The sequence below is a fragment of the Lepidochelys kempii genome, chromosome 2 (genome assembly GCF_965140285.1).
Source record: "Lepidochelys kempii isolate rLepKem1 chromosome 2, rLepKem1.hap1, whole genome shotgun sequence".
NCBI lineage: Eukaryota > Metazoa > Chordata > Testudines > Cheloniidae > Lepidochelys > Lepidochelys kempii.
This window is the reverse complement of record NC_136381.1, coordinates 24,542,800-24,563,761: the sequence shown is the minus strand read 5'-3', so window position 1 is coordinate 24,563,761 and position 20,962 is coordinate 24,542,800. Positions and strand designations below refer to the sequence as shown.

Here is a 20,962-nt window from a genome sequence, read left to right as displayed (position 1 = left end):
CTTGTTCTTAATTCAGAGACTTGTCCTTAATTCAGAGTTTATGTAATTATCTGCAAAAAGGGTGTTAAGCCAACATAATACTGTGTTACAACTTGTAACTGTATAATAAAGCATCAAACTTAATCATTGGCCTCCAGTGTTTTATACCATATGCTGAGTTTAGTATTTGTAAATATCAAGATAAAGCTTTGACTATACTTGTTTCCAGAATAAAGCAGAAAATAGAACCCATGAAAGAGTAAAAGAATGAAAAGAATTGGTAGTTTGAAAACAAGGAAGAGAAAAGAAAAACTTAAAAGGAAAATCCCTAACATTATATTTCATCATTTCCTCAAGAAGATGTCAAGGTTAGAAGGCTAGGGATCCTTTTTCAGTTTGCCTGTTTAATACCCATCTAGATAGTGTGAGTGGAATGCTAAACATGATCATACGGAGTCTTTTACAGTCAGCATTACATACTTGGGTATGCTGTGAGGCTAATAAGGTCAAACTACTTTAGTGTGGTGATTGTCCCGTACAAAGTTTCTTGTGCTAGGGCCTGAACTACCAGCATTCCACGGAGCCCTTTCATGTGGTCAGCAGAATGAGATCGTTTGAAAATCCATGAGGGGGTTGGGAAATTATGGGGTGGTGGTGCTGTGATAACTGGGCTTACACAGTTACCATAATTGCGAGTTCAACTGTCAGAATTGAGTGTAAGATGTCACAATAACCTATAACAACAAATGCTGATGGGAAAAGGTAGCAAAGGGAGACAAAGGCTGATGTAGTCCAAACAAAGAGGCCTATTGGTATAATTCAAGAACAGTGTTAAGATCATGGCTGGTAAACAAGAACAGTGTAAGACCAAATATCAATAAACCAACATTGCTATATTTGATATTAGCCCTAATAAGGGGACAAAAAAATGAGAGGATGGGCTATTCCACCCATCACTCTCTTTTGGGTTCCTTAAAGAAAAAGATAATGGAGGTGGGGAGAAATTGGCTACTGGAGCGAGTTTCACCATCATGGCTACTACCCCTGCTGTCCCCAGGCCTTCGTAATCCTGATCCTGAGATGTCCTGACCGCCTCAGGAGAGAGAGGGAGGGACCCAGATGACACCCTCACTTCCACTGACTCTGGCTGAATCCCAACCACCATCTGGGATGTGAGACTCGGTCTCTCTCTTCCCTCCTCATCCCTCCATGTGTCCAGTTCCTTTTCCACCTTATTTCTTATCTTTCCTATCCCTCTCCTTTTTCCTTTTGTCAAATAAGGGTCTGGTTAACCAGTAAAGACTGTATATTTTGCAACACTGCTGTAACCCTGTGACCAGGAAGAGGCAACTGAAAACAATACCCTAAACAACTTGAAGCTGGTATGAGTTTGCCAGGTCTAGGAGTGGCTGATAAGACTATGTGCTGAGCCTGTGTTTTTCCAGCAGTGAGGCTGCAAGGAAAAGTGGACACCAGAGGCAGAAGCTGCATTCTCTATCTTTGCTATTCTTTTCTCTCCCATTTTGTGTGTGTTTGTCTTGTTTTCTCTTCTTAGGAAGCAGGATTGGACTTTAACAACAATAGCAACAACAACAGCTCCAGCCCATCCAACTAACTTCTTCTCTTTTCCTCAAAAAGGACAATTACTACTATCCTTGATACACTTAAAGAGACTGTCACACAAGGGGATTAGTCCTTCTAAAAACTCTCCCCACAGAAAGGGGACAAAGGATGGTAAAACAAACGCCTTATTTAATACTTTACATTTCAAATGCTTTACCTGTTTTTCCTTCATTTTCTGTACCTTTAATAAAATATTATAAGGACCTTTAATAGTGTGTGCGTCATGGTACTAAGTAGGCTGAGATCTCTGTATGCCAGAGCCCAGGCCTTGTTTAACACTGGACAGTGACTGGGTTATGTTAACACTGGTAGCTGATATATTCCACCTGAATTAATACAACAGTGTTGCAGGAGCTCTCTCTTTTATGCGGTGGTCCAAATAATCATTCTGGCTTAACACTTCAATGCCAGGTTGGCTTATGCCCTGAAAGAAGGGTTTATATCCCTTAAAATTTTTTCTGTCTTTCTTATTCCATGCTCATGTACATATGGATATTCACGTAATCTATACTGTTTAAATCCTAAACTCAGCCTCAATGATATCTTGTGGGAATCCAATCCACAGCCTAATTATGCATTGTGTAAGAAAGATGACAAACCCCTCTTTGTAAATATCCTTAAAGAGACAGCATCTGTGAACATCCCTCCCTCGTATAAAGTGGTGGTGGACTGAAGGGAGTTAAAAAGCAAACAAAACTAATTATGAAGACAGCTTTCAGAATAATGACCTGTAATTTTATCAAAAGGATTCTGCTGACACCATGTAGGTAGATTTCAGAGTAGCAGCTGTGTTAATCTGTATCCGCAAAAAGAAAAGGAGGACTTGTAGCACCTTAGAGAGTAACAAATTTATTTGAGCGTAAATTTTCATGAGCTACAGCTCACTCCATCGGATGACACCCTTAGTGGTTAAGAAGACCAGAGGAATCACTGAGGTCTTCCTTGCTAAGACATGAAACTTGTTCTTCTCTCTTTCTCTCTGTTGAGAATGGAGTTGCTCAGGTAGATAAATAAATAAATTATTATCGAAGAGTCAGCAGTCTGAGTGGGCTACTGTAGGCATACAAATGTTTCATATACTACTTCCTTAAAAACAAATAAAAAAACAAACAAACTGATTTTGCTTTTTTCAACCTCACATTTTGTCTCTGGTGATGCAACATTTATAGAAGTATTTCCACATGTAATTGCTTATCAAACAAAAATTGAATGCAGTGTAAGACAAGTTCACATAGACACTATGATGAATTGTGGATTAAACGTAACTATCACTTTTAGCTACTATGAGAAAAATCAGTAAAACCTAGTTGTTTTCTTCAATATGATGCAAAATATTTTTTCAAATACTTTTTTCCGGCCTCCTATGGTTATTTCAATCAAGTCTCAACAGACTTGCCATACAATTCCATCTTTATTACATTCTTGTCAGTGCATTCCAACTAAGATGGTCTTTCTGCTTAGCAATATTTTGTGAAACAAAAGCAGGTTTCTGGCAGTCTCAGAAATGAAACAAGAAGAGATGCTACTGTTTGCGAAGGCTGGATTTGAGTTTTAATCTACCTATGCCACAATAGAACCAGCAAGATTTCAGCAATCTACATCCCATAAGAAGTCCAGCATCTTATTGCTGGTTTAGGGCACTTGCTGAGGGAGAACACACATTTTTTATACCTGAGCCAAAATAAACAGTTGTAAAATAACACTGCTTACCTCACAGTAGTCTTCAGACAATAAATTAATATTTGGATTAACATACTTGGATTAAAAATGCTGTAAAACAGTGTATTATCATCGCTTATTACTTCTATACTAAATGGCCATTATTCTTTTTGACAAGATGAATTTCTCATATATCAATCTGTCAAAGAATAATTTTTCAAAACTATGTATTTAAGGACACCATTAATCACTTTTTTTTAAAACTTATATGCATCAGGATTAATTTCACAACATGATTTGCAATACTAATTTCCCTTCCCCTCTCCTCAAAGAGGGAGTTACATGTCTGCCAAGTTTTTGCACTACATGGGGCTAATAAAATGCTGCTCCTGATAAGAGGCAATTCTCTCTCCAACCCAGCTAAAAAAAAAAAAAAAAGTAATGAAGAATCATCTTTTCATCAAACAATCTCTTTTCAAAATTACAATGTTAGTTTTGACACTTAGTACATATTCTGATGTATTTCAAATAGCTGATATGAAGCCAAACTTAACTGAGTGATCTCCTGATTTCCCCTGAACAATGACACACATATTCCCGAAGTATTATCCCATCCTCACTTGTCATTATATTCAGGTCTTCTAAACAATGATTTTTAAAACTGTCTCCACTAAAGGGGGAAATATGAAGATTATCAATGCTCCTAAAGAAGTTACCTGTCAATGCCTGCTCCTGAGTCAGTAGTGCACACCTGGTTTGAAAGCTTTGAAGTATTCAAAGTGCATTTCTTTTAGCATCTGCAGGCAATCATCCTTCCTCATCAGTTGAGGAGAGTGACCAAGATACAGATGGGAAGTCCAGATATTTATTGCAATCTTACCAATGACAAGTATGAGTTTTCAAATGGGTCAATGCCTTAAAGCTAAAATATTAGAGCTGTACACCAATAACCTTGCACAAAGATTAATGTAATGGCAAAGTTGAAAAGGGCATTTATAGGTTAGAATTTGGTTTAGATTTTGTTTGCTAGTATGAGTGAGTGAGGAAACAAAAGTTTCCATACACATAAAAACCCCGTACAAATTAATAACCATTCCGTGTGAAAGGCAGCTGGTAATAGTTGTATGTGATCTATTCTACGGGTTTTTTGCAGAATAATTACAACCATTCTATAAACTTTTTTGCAGAATAATCACAACCTGTCTGCAAGCTTCCAATATGCAAGATACAGATGTCCCCTGGCACTTAGTAATTCAACACTGTAAAATTTAAACAGATAAAGTATACTATTGGAGTACTGAAATTTAAGAAATTACTGATCAGAATTCCTAGCTTTTTCCCCCTATATCTTCACAGCAGTATGAAGTGCTGCAGGAGTGAGATTCATCCTAATGGACCGTATAAGGTTCTATGGATAGCTTGCTTATGTAAGTCATGTCTAGGGATGTAAAATAGTAAATGGTTATACGGTAAGCATTAGTCTTACCACACAGCTGTTAACCCACAGCCCCTGGCCGCCAGAGCAGCCCCAGCCCTGGGTCAGCAGGAGCACCCTCAGCCTCAGCACCTCTGGCCGGCCGGCCGGCCGAACATCCGGACCAGTGGCCCTGGGTCCCACCGGCAGACTGGAGCAGCCCCATCCCCTCTCCATTTAATCAGTTAACTGGTTAAACGATATAATTTTAATAGTTTAACTGGTTAACTTTTTAAACGATATTTACATCCCTAGTCACGTCAGCCTCTTGAGTGCTAATGTATTATAGGGAAAAACCCACACAGGAGACTATTAACTAAGCTGAAGATTGTACTACAGAGAGTTTCCTGCTAATTATTTATATATTCTAATTAATTATATTGTCAGGGGCAAGGAAGATGTTTGCTCCTCTGTGGACATGGCTGGGTGGCCTGGCACTCAAAGCTTGGGAATTTCACTGGCGCTTCTGGAGACAAAGGCCATCTACACAGATGGAAACAGCTCCAGCCCCTTGGCAACAGTCCCAACAGAGTCCTTTCCTGATTACTGGCCCTTGAACTATTTGTGGGACAAGGGGTTTGACAGAATGGAAGGGGAACCAACACAAGTTAAAGATGACTTGGCCAGAATTAACTTGTGCTGGTTTGCCCCAAGGTTTTCAGGGAAGGAAAAGAATTTAGTGGAGTGCACTGTCTGTGGAACGCTCCCTGTTACTTATAATCCCCAATAATTCATCTCTGTCAAAATTCCCATTTGTACGGTCATTTACTAAAAATAAAGATGGTAGTCTGATAAGTTACAGGTGTCAAAATGGCTTAAATTTTGTAAATTGGGTTTCATGACTAGATGTTGCTGGGGCAGAGTTTTCTTCCATTGGCCCTTACTGGCTCCTTTTTATCTTCTGTACCTCCTTCCTGCACACACATGGAGAGTTCACTTTGAGAGCCGAGTAAGTCATGCTGAAAGCCAATTATTCTCTGTATGATTCTTCTGTGTAGATTTCAGATGACGAGAGGTGTAAGTTATTGAAGAGCAAAGCTTTTCAAAGCTTACATGTTCTTTTCAGGCTTCCAGACAAAGAACCCCAAGTGTAGTTTAATTGACAGCAAGATGCATTTTAAATAGATCATCTTTATCTACTGGCTCACAAACAAGTCTGTATTTCTGTTAAGCAAGTTTATAAAAAAGCTTCCTAACTGAAGACAACAGATAAATGCAACTCAATTAGTTACAAGTTCTGATGAGAAAATCAGGCCACTTCTTATCTAGCTGTCTGTCACTCTTTGCTTCAATTCTGTTAACCAATACAAACACTATATACCTGAATTAGAGTGGTGGTGTTCTGCATTTGTGAGAAAATCATAATCCCAGGAATGAGGCATTATTACTAACTGATGACAGTGTACTGCGCACAATAAAATTCATCACTTATCTTCCATGTATACTTAATAAACTACTATATTGAAATGGTTTGTTTTACCCTTTGTAGTACTGAAATGTTCTGATTCACCTGTTTTTGAATATAATTATATTCAAGATATACAGAATTAAGTTTGCACTCTTTCCAGGCATAAATTTTCCTTGAGTGTCATTTATTAATTAGCTGTGGCTGCAAATACTTCATTGCTAAATACATTAGTTACTAACAGTTCATCTTTTTAAAGGTGGACTTTCACGCTGAATCAAATGTTAATGAAAACACAACCTTTAAAAACAAAAGAACTACATCTATTTTTCAGATACTTTGCAATCTGTGCCAAAGTCAATAGCTATTACGTAATTGCACAGTAGCTAAAGGGGACTTCTCAGAACACATTTTAGCTATTTGCCTAACCACAATACTAAATAAAAGACCAAGGATTAGGACATTGTTAACATTTTCCATAATAACAAATTATGTGGTTACACACAGATATAAACTTGAGTTTGGAGTAACAGGGAGACAAGTGAATGTAATTCTACTCAAGATTTGTCCATAATTCTAGAGTAGCTGGATGTCTCTGCTAAAATACTCAGTGGAATAGTTAATATGGATATTTAAATCAACATTAGGCTTCCAAGTTACTGATAACCAAGGCCTGGTCTACAGTAGGAAATTTGCTGGTATTGTACTGTCACATGGGGTGTAAATTTAGGACAACATTTTTATAAAAGCAAAAACCCTACTGTAGAGAAGAAAGTGCTTTTGCTGGTATAAAATGGTCTACACTAGGAGGGTTTGCCAGTATAGTTATACCAGAAAGCCTTTTCCAGTGTAAATGAGAATTGAGATGAACGAGACCCTTTCATGTTTATCACAGCTAATGCTTCAAGCTGCCTGAATGCAGACCTCGTCTATATACAAACTTGCACCAGTTTAACTAAAGGTGCATTTTCAAATTAATTTGGTTAAACCAGTGTGAGTTTGGGTGTAGAAACTTATTTCGGTTTAAGAGGCTCATTTCAATTTAACATAATCTGGTAAACACCCTCTCTTTCCCTCCACCCCCTCCAAAAAACACAACAGCTTAAACTCAAAGAAACCACTCTTAGGCTCTGTCTACACTGGAAAGGATTTGCTGGTATAGCTATACCACAACAGCCATACCAGCAAACCCTTGTAGTGGAGACACAGTTTATATTAGCAAAAGAGTGCTTTTGTTGACAAATTAAATAAGCTATATAGGCAAAAGGACCTTTTGCCAGTATAACTGAGGATTTTGCCAGCATAGCTATGTTGGATAGGGGTATGTAGACAAGGCCTCAGCAAGACAGTACTGGACACATATGGAAGGGTTTCCTTTAGAACCACAGAAACTTTTTCAAAAATGATATAAATTCGGCAAAAGCTAATGGAGCCATCAGAGAAGTGCTGGAATGGAGAGCATTCTGCACTGGCTCAGTCCAACTCCTGAACTCAGAGGAGTATGTTTAAGTAAGCAGAAGGAAGACAAGAAGGGACAAGCTGTGAAGTGTTTTCCACAAGACACTGTTAATAATTACACATTTAAAAATACAGTAGGAGTGGATATTTACAAATTATAAAGAGCAAACAAGTTCTCTAGTTTTATTATGATAAGGACAAATAGCGCAGCAAAATCATCACACAGAAATTACATTCAGATTTATGGCTGACATACCTTTTTTAATTCACTCTGCTGTATCTCAACAATATTCCTGTTTCAAAATATTGCGTAAAATATTTCCATTTTTACCCTGCTTGTCTACTTCATATTAATGGGCCTCTCATTTTCTAGCACGTGTGCCATGCATATCTTAGTCTGAGGAGGATAAGAAAATTGATCTGCATAGCTGCAGTTTTAATCTGGTAAAAATAAAATGGCATTAGGCTAAATACTTACAGGAAGGTGAATTTTATGTACAACAAAGAACATGGAATTAATTTTAACCAGCAGAAAGGTTTAAAATATAGATTTGTTAACCTTTTAATCCCTCTTTAAAAAAATACAGATTAAACCACTGGTCCATCTTGTCTGGCACCCTGCCATTGTCATGGTCAAAGCCTAATGCTGCAAAGGAAACCCTTTCTCAAAAGTATGTAGCTAACTGTGCAATGCTCTATCCACGGGGAGGAAAGGGGGGAAGAATTCCATCTTAGATTCTGTGGCACAAGATTAGATTATTTTCATCTTTCAGAATGTTTTGTTAAGATAGTTTCTACACACACAAAATATATATATTTTACTTTCTTAATATCAAAAGCCACTGGAACTCTTGTTGAAAACTTCAGCAGCCCTAGAACTGAGTTGTCTCAGAAACTGAACTTCCCTTCCACCTCTAGAACAGGCCTGAGCCACACTGGCAAGGGAAGTGTGGAGTAGCTTTTTCACTCACTGGCTGTCTTGTATCTGTTCTGAGGAAAGAGGACGGACACAAAGGGAAAGAGTGCCACTGAATTAACACTAGTTCCCACAGCACCAGCGTTTTAAATACTGATCCTGCTTAGTGAGATCTGAAGAGCTCACAGCCCAAGGTGATGGTATTATTTCTTTGTATTATGGGAGAACCCCACTGCGGTAGGCACTGCACAAACACAGAACAAAGATCCCTGGTCCAAAGACCTTCAGTCTAAGTAATAGCTGCACACGGGGAAACAACTTTTAGCAGAGATAATTGATAGGCATTTTAAAAATCCGCCAAATAAACACAGTACAGTACCTTAATACATTCTCACAAAAGTATTTTTAAAGCCCATTAATCTCTAGAGGTATCTTTACAACTTTGTTTCTGAGTCTCTTCTGACAGCTAGAATAATAAGACCTATAATTTTCCATTTAATAAACATCCCTTACACCTACATTTTAGAATAAAAGGCATTTTTACATGGTTTGTTAATTGTGGGTTGTACCCCTTATAATGCAACACATCCTGGGAGATATTTAAACTACCATTTTCATACCTAACACAACACAAGGTGTGCCTTTAATATTGTTTCCTTGGAATTACTGAACACAGACTTTACTAAGACTACTGTTTAGTTTTGGGTACCTCTTCAGAACTCAGGAAATGAAAATTAAGTGTAAATCAGATAGACATGCACATGTGAGCTAAGCTGCTAGATGTGGATTTATAGGAAGGTCTTGTTTTTTTATTCCACAAAACTTCCAAAGTTCAGGAACATGTATTTTGAATAGACAGTTTATTTAAATAATTTACTAATTTTAACAAATGCAACCAAATATAAAAAGATGGACCTGTATATGTGTTCCAGTTTGGTCTGGGTAAATTCCAGAAACACAACAAGAGTCTCAATCCTGGGAAAATGCCTTTAGTTTGCTGCCTACTAACACAGTGAGTGCCTATTTTCCAGCCAGGGGTTTAGGTTCATGAAGAGTTTCCATTAAGAATCTCCATCTGCCAGATAATCCCTCTCTGGCTGTTTGAGAAAAATCTCCAAAATCCTTCTGAAACTTTAAAACTCTATGTATTGTAAACTTTCTGAAATTTGACTGAAGAAAATCAAACAACTTTTTGATGTTTATTTTTAGAGTAACTTCCCTGATTTCTGGCCCCAGCATTTACATCCTGCTTCTTGGAAGGGGTTGCTGGGGCTGTTCTAAAATCATGAATAGGTTTCAACAGAGCACTACTGGGAGCCAGCTACAGCAATATCCCACACTTCATCCACCCACCCACCCACCACTGTGGCATAGTTCTCAGCACATTCCGGACACTACCACACCAGAATCATACAACTCTGAAAGCAGAGAGCCATGTTATTCGAGGAAGGAAAAGTGAAGGGGTTGGCTCTTAACAGACAACCAAGAACCATACATATGGAGACACACGCTGCTGAACCTGTGGGTGCAGCTGCCACGCAACAATTCCTTCCCAGCCTTGTGCTTCCCCAGCCTTAATGGTACGTTCACTCCAAGCCACATTCAGCAGCTGTCAAAGTCTGCAGGTCACCTCTTTCCCCTGGCTTCTTAGTAAAAAAGGCAGATATAGGTCCTCTCAACTGAGGCTCACCCCAGCCTCAGCGCTGCTTGTCAACTATTGTCTTCAAAGCATCCACAGCAGTTGCTATCTTAAACCAGGAAATGGAGGCTAGGGTTGGAAATATGCCCTGAGGGTGAAAGTATTTGGGAACTGAAAAGTACATAGAGTTTTAATTTTGAAAGGTGCATTTAGTGGTTAGAGCTCTGTCATTCTTTAAACATATAATCTACAAATATGTAAATTCTTCACATAACAGTGCCTTTTTCCTATGATATGGCCTCGATAGGTCCTTTAATGTTCTTCATGATACAAATAATAATAATTGATAATTTTCCATAACTGAAATTCTACTTGGCATTGAGGACTGTGGCCTCTGTCATCCCCTCATCGTTATCAGCAGCATTTGTCTTCTGCAAGGCTCAAGTATCATTATCCCCATTTTCCAGACAGGGAAACTGAGGCACAGAGGTAAAATAATTTGCCCAAGGTCACCCAACAGGGCAAGGAATAGAATGCAGGTCTAGGGAGGCAGTGTTTCCTAGTGGGACTCAGGAGACCTGGGTCTAGTCCTGGTGCTGCCACTGGCCTGCAGGGTGACCTTGGACAGGTCCCTTTACCACTCTGTGCCTCAGTTTCCTCCTCTGTAAAATGGGGATAATGATACTCAGCTCCTACGTAAAGCACTTTGAGATCTACTGATAAAAAGTGCTGTAATAAGAGTAAGCTATTTGTGTCTTTTTTAACAGCAACTCTGTACAAGGTGATGGCATCAGTACTTTGTTTTCTTTCTATTTAATATCCAACCAGACTAGAACTTTGAGCACCCTGGAAATAAATCTAAACACACAATAAAGAAAAGCTATAAATCAAATTCAGTCAAAGCAGGAACCCTTCTCTTTCTCTCCCTGCCCTCCCAACACATCTCATAGTCATTAACAGTCAGTAGAGGCAATATGAATTAAAACTCCCAACCCACACTTCCACCTCTACCCCCCAAACAGAATTCCTATCCTAGTTGCCTCAGCCCTCTCCGCCAACACCTGCTCAAATAGATGGGCTCTGAAGCATGCCTTGGAGGTCTACGGGTTCAAACTGGGGGAGTGGGAAAGCACTCCTAAGGAAAAGTGCCTTCATAGAGAATTCCCTGATGACACTTCCCTCTATTTGTATCAAGCAGGATACAGCTTATAAAGCATGGGGAGAAAGGCTGTCTCTCAGGTATGTAAAATCCAAAATCCTTTTTTGGGGGTTTGTATATTGCACCGCTGGATCTATTTAAACATGCCTTTTCCATTTACAGTTACCTCAGACATCATTTTATATTTGTCTATTGTGCTTCAGTTTTCATTTACTGGCAACGATGGAAAAGACCTACAATAAACCATTACAAATCTAGATGCACTATTAGTTATATTTCCAGTGAGAGTACCATCAGCATTTAACATTCTTTACCTTCACTATCAAATTCTCATATAACACTATACACAAGAAATCTAAAAAATAACGTTTGATGTTCCCCATTAATGACTTCTTTCCAACTATGGAATTTACCAATTACAGTCATTCACTGTTATCTGGTTTTCAGCCAGTTCTCTGTCCAATGAGACAATATCTTCCCTCTTGTACCATGATCTCTTTTCTTAGCCAGTAATTTTTAATGTAAAACCTTATCAACATCCGATTATAGAACCACAATTGCATTTCCTTTGCCTATTAAACCAGTGTATCTTCAAATCCCTCCACATGCCAGTTAACCAAGGTGGTGACTCTGAAACCTTTAATTAAGACGTGCTCCCGCACTAAAGCAAACCACAGTGTTTTTTTAATGGGATCAAGTTAAAAATGGGTGTCAAGGTAAAAATCACGTTTGTAAAACACTATAGTGCAGAAGGTCCAAGCGAGGGTAGCAGGCGCAGAGGTGGGTTTACCCTATCTCTGTGCCCTCTGGATTCTGATCTGCTGGATGGGCCAAGGGGTCACTCTGATTTATGGCTCCTGTGCTGCCTACGGGCTTTGCAGCAGCCCAGAATCCACACAGCAATCGGTGCTACAGGCACAGCTCCTTCCCCCCTCTAACATCAGGGCCTGTAACAGTGAACGGAGGGGAGAGGCCAGCAACAGGTCAGTCAAGTCAGCTCTGGGCTGCTCCTGCCCTAAGGGAGTTCTCCCTGCCCCTTGCAACTCCAAAACAGAGTGACATACAACAGCCAGGGCAAAGGCTAAAATCAGTCCCCCGTGAGTATGTTATTGCAATTTAGGATGATTAAAAATGAAAGAATATCTGAAATCTAATTTTCTTTCCACTATGGCTGATCTTTGTTTACTTTTTCCGTAAGTGTCAGCTAGAACAGTGGAAACTTAACTGAAACTGGCTAGTCTAGTTTCAGAGTAGCAGCCGTGTTAGTCTGTATTCACAAAAAGAAAAGGAGTACTTGTGGCACCTTAGAGACTAACAAATTTATTTGAGCATAAGCTTTCGTGAGCTACAGCTCACTTCATCGGGTCACTTTCAAGTTCTCATGTGCCTGAACAATTCTATTAAGTTTGGACTGCAAACACTGCAGGGAAATGCTTATTTAATAAATAATTAATTAAATAAAATACTACTACCACTACTACAAGGCTGCTTTTTCCTTTGTATTTTGTAGCGTGCATGAAAACATTCTTTTTTAAATACACAGAACTCAGCCTTACATGAGTGTCTTTCTAACATTTCCTCTGCAGTATGTTGAGCTAACTAGTCCACAATTGTCTGTCATGTCCCATGGCCCATTTTTAATATGCGGGGTTACTGTCATCCTCAAGTCTCAAGAACTTGATCAGTCATTAAGGAACAACTGAAATATCATTTCAGTTTTGTAGTTTCTATGCTTATTTTCTTTGAAATTAGTACTGAAATCAGATGCTGTCTCCCTCTTGGGCTGACACCTGTGCCTCAGCATAAGAGCTCAGAAGCTGGTGAAAAACAGGGGATACTGGAGCTGGATATTTACCCTGCCTATCTCCCAGGGCCTCCCACCAAGGTGTATATAAGGGCAGCAGCCCCAACTTCCACACAATTCCTTTTGGCCAGTAAGAGCAGTAAGACGAACTGAACTGTGCCTGTTGCAGACCATGAGAGTCCTTTTAAGTGGTCTTTCTCTGTTTTGTTTTACTTAGCTAGATAGGGTAGTTTAAATCAGAGATGTTATTTTACAAGTTTGCTAAGTTTTAGTTTCAGGGCTCCACTGAGCCTCTTTCTGCTCTAACTACTGATGGAGTCCCCATCATTAGGCACCATAGCTCATTAATGTATTCTTCCTCACCCCACCACTGTGAAGTAGGGAAGTACTTTTAAAATTATTATTATTATTCCTCCCATTCTTAGAGACAGGAAACTTTACTGTGTCAAATCATCTGTTCCTGAGCAAGCTCACAGAGAAGTTAGCCAAAGGCCAACTTTGAGGTCATTTAATTGAAGATAACATCCTAAACTTGACACAATCTAGATTCAGGCCAGGACATGAAAACCGAAACCACCTTAATGGCACTGATGGGTGACAGAAGGCAGACATCCATTCCTATTCCCCTGGGCCCCTCTGCAGCACATGATATTGTCTACCCTAGGATACTGCTGGCTTGCCTTAAAGTAAATAGTCTGAGCACTTCCTGGATGGAAATAGTGATGGGAACGAGTAGGAATGGGAAACTATACGTCCACTACTAGTCCTCTCTTGCGTGAAGTCCACAATTCTCTCCCCTGTTGAGTGGTTCTGACACCTAAGAAAGGCCTAGTGCCTAGGAATTCAACACACTAAGTTCCAGTGTTAAAGGGCAGCTGCAAGCTGAGTGAACATGTGGCATGCTCATTAGGAACATCAAATAATTTTACACGGGTCACTGAACAGCAGCTATACATCCACTACCAAACTGGGATAAGATGTGAAAAAATACAAGTGAAAGACTCTGTATTCTATTACCAAACTTGTGAGCAATGCAGTTCTCACGATGTCATATTCCTAATTCCCCCCCGCCCCCCAAAAATACAGGAATGCAAATTTCTATAAAGAGGAATCATATTCTGATCTTTATAACTTATGTGCATAAGCTCCTACACAGCTCCATGTGTCTGTTTCACGGACACAGACAATCAGACAGATCTTCATTCCCTTCTACATTGTGTTCAATACTAGACAAATGGTACTGACTAATGGGATCGATTCTCCTGTTGTATGTACAATTTACAAAGGTAACTGATTACCTTTACTGGGAGTTTCATACATGCTTCAGTTGAAAACATCTCCCCATACCGGATAATTATTGGAATGTTACCAGATTATTTGCCCCACTTTGATAAAAATCCTACATATCAATGTAAAACAAAAAATAGAAATCTTTACTACTTATTAATGTGATTTCTTAATTGTACATGGCTAGGTCATTGTTATGAGTATGTAATGGGAATTGTACAGGCCTGTCCCAGTATACAGATTAATCCTTCTCACAGGTCCAGTTATATTATGTAGTCCTATTTTTCAAAGGTATGTGTAATTCTTTAAAAAAATATCAAATTATGTTTTGGAGAAGTTTCATCCTTTGTTTTGCATTTACTGTCAAGTGTGACCGATGACTATTCCCATTTACATGTGCACTATCATATAGAAAATATGCACTATTTTTTTGTGGGTGGCAAATACTGTTTGAATACATTTTAAAAAGGAGCCTAGTGACTTTTCTTTGTTTAACTTCATGTTAAAAACTGTGATTTTCTCTTACTTGTAAAAATAAAATATTTTTTTAACAGTTTGCCGTTCCTCTTCTATACGGAGAAGCTACTGATGGAACTATTTCTGTGAAGTAGAATGTTCTCTTCTCTTCATAACCCACATTTTATGACGTGCCTCCACATATTTTTGAACTTTCTCTTTTAAAATGTATTTCCTCCTTCCTTTGTTTTCAATTAATTGCTTTGTTTGAAAAGACTTTTTGCTTATTACCCACTGCTTTATCATTACTAAGTAGAAATACAATCTAAATCACGTTTACAATACAATATTAAGAATCTGCAGCAATCACCTAAACATTAAATCTAAAAGTAAGTCCATTACATACTAGTGTCAAAGTGTAAGTACGAAGGGTTTCATCCTACAAAGTAAAGAGCATGCCTGCCCTTTGCCTTCAACTCTGACTGATTTCCATAGGACCCAAGGGTGATCAGCACCTGACAGCAGCGTACAACACTTTACAGGACATAGTCCTATGCTTTCTCAAAACCAAACTGCTATACTGTTTAAGAGTGTCATCTTGCAAACTATTTATTCCCATGTGGATACTCATTCTCACCAGTAGTCCCACTGGAACCAATGAGACCAAGCGTGGGACTAATGAGAGGAGTAACTGTTTATAATATTGGGCTCTTCGCTTTTAAAGAACAGCCTGCTGCCTCTCAATATAATCTTTTTAAAATTATAGTGGTGATACAAATAAGCATCAGCAATTCCCTATCCCAGCATTCTATGCTGGCTAGTTAGAGGACCTGTAGTGCTTGCTGAGATACGGAATCACTTATATTTATTTATATATTAAACTAACAAAACCCTTGCAATTTTAAATGATTTGGAACCATCATGTCACTTGCATGGCTAGCCTATATAAATATGGTCTTCCCCATTCTTTTCTATTGTTTTTTTATTAGATTGTAACCTCTCCAAGGCAGAGACTGTCTCTTCACATTCATCTATATAGTGCCTAACATACTGGGATTTTAACCCTGACTAGGGACTCAGTCAGTAATGCGACACAAATGTGCAATATTAAGAATAGTAATAAGTAGAACTGTTATGAATGTAATAGTGATATTTACATTGGTTGGTAATTCCATGTTGTCTTTACATTGCATTTGGTAGTCTAAATATTCCCAAGAAGTTACATTTCAAACCACAGAATCTGTTCTCACTCACTGCCCTGAGACCATGCCACTTCCTAAATCACAAAGCACACTAATAAAGAAATAATTAGTGACTGCAGGATGTGCACTGCCAATATTAAAATTCACCCATTTTAAATCTGAATTAAAGAATGACATGACTTTTTTTTAAAACTACAAATACCTTGTATACACATACGTACACTTGGGTATATTTTGTCTGACTAAGTTTTGGTATATTCTACACAAACTTCTTAGTGTGTTCATGGATACATCAGGGATTAATTCTGGGATAAATTCAGTGTCTATTTGCTTTTAGGGCAGAAATTATCATAGATTATTGCTGCAAAGTAAATGTACCTTTCAGGATATTCAGATCAAGATCTGTGCAAGTTGTTACAAAGGTGGGGCAGGGAGCAAGGTGCCGAATACTTCCCCTATAACAAGGCTCCGATGGCAGGGGACCTGGGGAGTGTAAATGCTTGAGATTTTTGGGAAGCTGGAAGTTTTGCAGAAGTTATATCTCATGCTTCCCCCACCCTGGGCTTCTTTCCCCCGCCAGGCTAAAGGACAGTAGGCCATAATTTAGTTGTAGTACTTCCCGCAACACACTGTTTCCTGGTAATACTGTTTTTCCTTTGGATTTCATGCACGTTAATGACTATTTAGTAATATTTGAAAATGGAGGCTGTCATACAGTTTAATTTGATATACAATGTTTTTGCACTGTGACCAAAAAGCCTGAGGAGACAAGCAGGGCAATATGAGAGGGTTATGAAGGAAAAAGAAAGAGACAGAGAGAATAGGGGTTGGTAGGGATGATTTTCCCTGCAACATTATTAGAATTTTCTCCCCAGAATTTTAATCTAGTATCTGAAACATACTTTGACATTGACATGTAATATATGTATTACTGCAACTTTGTGGGGAAAAGAAAAAACAAAAACACATCTCCATGGAAAAGAAAGTTTTCATCAAAGTGAATGAATGACATGCTTTCTGCCAAACATTCGGTCTAAAGGTCTGTGGTTTAGTAAAATTAATTTTCCCCACATATAATATCCAGAGAGAAATCATATTTTATTTGCATATATTATTTCACCTTATAGGATAAAGAGTTAAGGCTTTTTTCAGCTATGTCTAAAGATTGTAGAATATAAAGCAATTCCGCAGTTTAAGGGAGATCTCTCTATGAATGAGAATCCACTACATTTATGAGTCATATACCAGGAATGGGCAGATACAATTTTCAGCCCAAGTTCTTTATATGAAAAACAAAGAGGGGGGAAAGTTGCCACTGAGCTCTATTTCTACGACAGACATTTCCTCCTCAAGCAGAAAATCCATGCCTAAAAAAAAGCCAAATATAACTGAACGTATAAACCGAACACAAAACTATGTATTTTATAAATATGAAAAATTGACATGCCTCAGAGGGATCTCATCTGTTTCTTTAAAGGTTGACGCATCACATCTACAGTCATAAATGTCCTTTTCAAAGGTTTTTAAGATACTTACGGAGTCCAGACCATTGGGAAGGCATCTATTTCTTCTTGTGTGTATTCATCTAACCTCTTGGGGATTCGGCGTGGCTGAGCAAGCTCCTCGACAAGATTATTACGTATGTCTTCTGGGATAACCTGAGGTAGAAGATAATAAATGATTCTCAGCTTTCTAGTTTTTAAGCAATAAATTTTCCCTGTGAGCACTGAAATTCCAAAGAGGAAACCTAAATATCTGTGTGTAGGTACACTTTTCAGAACATTGTGCTACCAGTTCAAATGGATTCAGTGCTTAATGAATCAACCCATCTAATCAACAGAATTGAGACTACTGCAAAATAATGTTAGTACCTCTAGCGAAGTTGGAATTTGAAGAAATATAATACAGACCATTTAGTATGAGAACCTAACAACATATCTCCAGAAAAACTGTATTCAGTCTTGACTGTAATTAAAAATATAAACATTGATAAGACACCAATTCAAGGTGCTGACATTTTATTTATATATCTATCTATCTATCTATATATATATAAAATATTTAAAGACAACAGTTAAACAATATAATGCAAAGAAATCCCCCAAACACAATTACAGGACCAGACAGAACCCCATTCCCAGCAGAAGCATGACTGAGTTCCTCAGAAAAAGAGCCCTGTCATCCATTCACTGGAGTTCAAATGGCAAAGCATCTCAAAGTAATTTCAGACAATAGTAACTGACTTGATGAAGTGAAAGGTTAAAGGCCAAAGGACAGAAGTAGTCTCAAAGGCAATCAGATCCAAGTCAGTTAACATTATGTACTAGATCGTACTCATCAATCCTTCAGAAATAATAAGCTTGCTCCAAGAAATGAAACTCAAGAGATTAATACTGTTACTGGTATCAATAATCTGTGACTGCTTGATTTGTAAAAAGTATGCTACCAGACACTAAAGATATATACAATATGATTTTGATTTCCTTAATATAGCTCATAGTCAAGCATACTTTTCCACACTTCTGCTACACAAAATGCCAAATAAAAAAAATAATTCTTTTTACTGCCATGCTTTCTATGGATTGTACCCCAAGAAAATAGTGCATACACGTAGCACTAAAGATCTGGGTGTTGGCATTTATTTAATAAAGCACAGAAACACGCTTCACATATTGTTGCTAGAAAGATCTATATATGCTACTGGGTTATAAGCTTAACAAAAATGAAAATATAAATCTGCGTTTTCGACAGAAACCACAGCTGACATGTTCACAATATATTTATGGGTCACTGCTTGACTTAAAATATCTCATGCGGAAAGTAATATTCTAGCTCTTTTGCTAACATGCATCTTTACTTCATTTAAGACAGAGAAAGGAAACGATGGTGTACTGAATAAACATATACATTTTTTTCTGATCACCGCTCTCATATTCTCTCTGTGAGTACACATGCTTCATTTGTTAGAATGTAATTTTTAGAAATTTCCAGTGTAAGGCTGCTGCGTGTTGGCTCCCAAGCACAATGTACAGTATTATGATTACTCTTAGTACAGGAACAACATTTTTAATTGTGATCCTAACAGCACCTGCAAGATGCTCATTGGCATTTGGTAGTGAGTTTCAGCAGGACTGACCAGTTGTTATTACCTTTATCTAGTGGGTGTGGTGTAAGATACCAACAGAAAGCTACCAACATATTGATCATTGACATTATTGTGTGGTGTATGCATGGAGGGCAAATTCAAATTACAAACATAATGAAAATTATATTATCAAAGTGTATATGCCAGGCAGGACTAAAGTTACTCCCACCCTAGACAAAGGGGAGGAGACAATCACTCAGCATCATAGCAAGGGGAAGACATTTGAGAAAACAGATCAATATGCATTTTAGCAAACACCAGAGAGGGAAGAAACCAGCATGGAACTTCCTTCATGACCAGACTCCATGTCATCTTCCCCCCAGTTTGAATGGGCTTTACTTTTGGGGTACCATTTAAAAGAATCCATTTCAAAGGTTCACTGGACTATAAAAGAAATGGGTGAAGAACCCAAAGCTATCTTTCATCTTAGATGACAAAGGAACCGAGCACTTTAGACTCTATGGGAGATCCTGACGGGCTGGTCAGCCATTTCGCTGGTAGGTAGATTGGTAAGGAAACTACCTTGAACAAAGGCTGTGGTTTGTTTTGTTAAGACATAGCCTCTAGAAAGCATTTTTCACTTTTATTTGCTTGTAATCATTCCTAACTCTATCTTTTATATGTGACTCACTTAAAATCCCATTTCCTTTTATTTTACTTGTTTTTCTTTTTATCTAAACCGACCTAGTGTTGTGTTTGATTTGAAGTGAATGTTAACACCAGTTAATGTGGCCAGCTGCTGAGTATGGTCTCTTTAAAGGAACAAATGAACTTGACTCCCTCTCTGAATGGTCGAAGAGAGGGCTGGACATTGCAGAACACACAGTTTAGGGAAAATTCAGGACTGGGGAGGGAGAGGGGGTGTTTGGATCATCTTGCCAGGTGTAACCAAAGCTGGGGGAGGCCAAAGTGTGTGCGGTGATGTTACAAGCAGGCTGCTGGAATCAGAACGCTGAACCAGGGCTGCTTAACACACACAGACACTCAGGGCATGCTTGTACACTGGCTGGAAGCGTCCAGCCAAGAGAGCTATACCAGCAGAGCATTTTGAGGCACTCAGGGTTACATGTCAGACAGTGACACAACCCTTCCCTGGTCTGGATTGCACCCCAGAATGTGACATTAATATACACACTGATTAGTGGAGTAGTCTGGTGAATGAGTACCTTCTGGTTTGGGAGAAACGGGGCTCATACTCCCTCCTATATGGAGACATTATGCTCTGTGAAGTAATTTAGCAAGTTCTGTCCCTTCTTGAGAAGCAAGCTTGGTGAATCTTCAACAGTGAAGATTCTTAATAGCTTCTGGAGGTTTTATTAGGGTTCTGGGGACTGGAAATAACTTCCAGTTATTGGGAGGCTTTTTTATTGGGAGTTATTGGGAGGCTTTTTCCCATGGTTTGTGAATTCACAGACTCATTTTTATGCATAACAACTTAGCTTCACCACTGTAGTGCTTCAGTGTAGACACTACCTACAGGGACGAGAGGGGTTCTCCCATTGGTGAAGGTAATCCACCTCCTCAAGAGTTGGTAGCTAGGTCAAATGGAAAGATTCTTCTGTCAACCTAGTGCTATCTACCCTGGGGGATAGGTTGGCTTAATTATGCCACTCAAGGATGCGGATTTTTCACACCTCCAAGTGACATAGTTAAGCTGACTTAATTTTCTACTGTAGACCAGGCCTTAAATTTTGAAAACCAGTTCACGGAACCAAAGTTTACAGATACTGTACTCTATCTTGATTTCCAGTTAGAA

At 38.6% G+C, this 20,962-nt stretch overlaps 1 protein-coding gene across 3 annotated transcripts in view; it reads right to left on the bottom strand.

Annotated features, from left to right (window-relative positions):
* The window catches only part of MRPL13 (mitochondrial ribosomal protein L13), a 51,553-nt gene that overhangs the window by 4,685 nt on the left and 25,906 nt on the right, over window positions 1–20,962 (bottom strand). For 2 of the 3 annotated variants that reach the window (XR_012157104.2, XR_012157105.2), the window contains exons 6-7: window positions 17,598–17,719; window positions 7,855–7,995 (exon numbers count right to left, since the gene is read on the bottom strand). Coding sequence is in view for 1 of the 3 variants with exons in the window: in XM_073330242.1 (XP_073186343.1) it covers window positions 17,598–17,719 (122 nt within the window). In the remaining 2 variants the exon portion in view is untranslated. The remainder of the gene's footprint in view (window positions 1–7,854; window positions 7,996–17,597; window positions 17,720–20,962) is intronic. The other variant, XM_073330242.1, reaches the window with a different exon arrangement.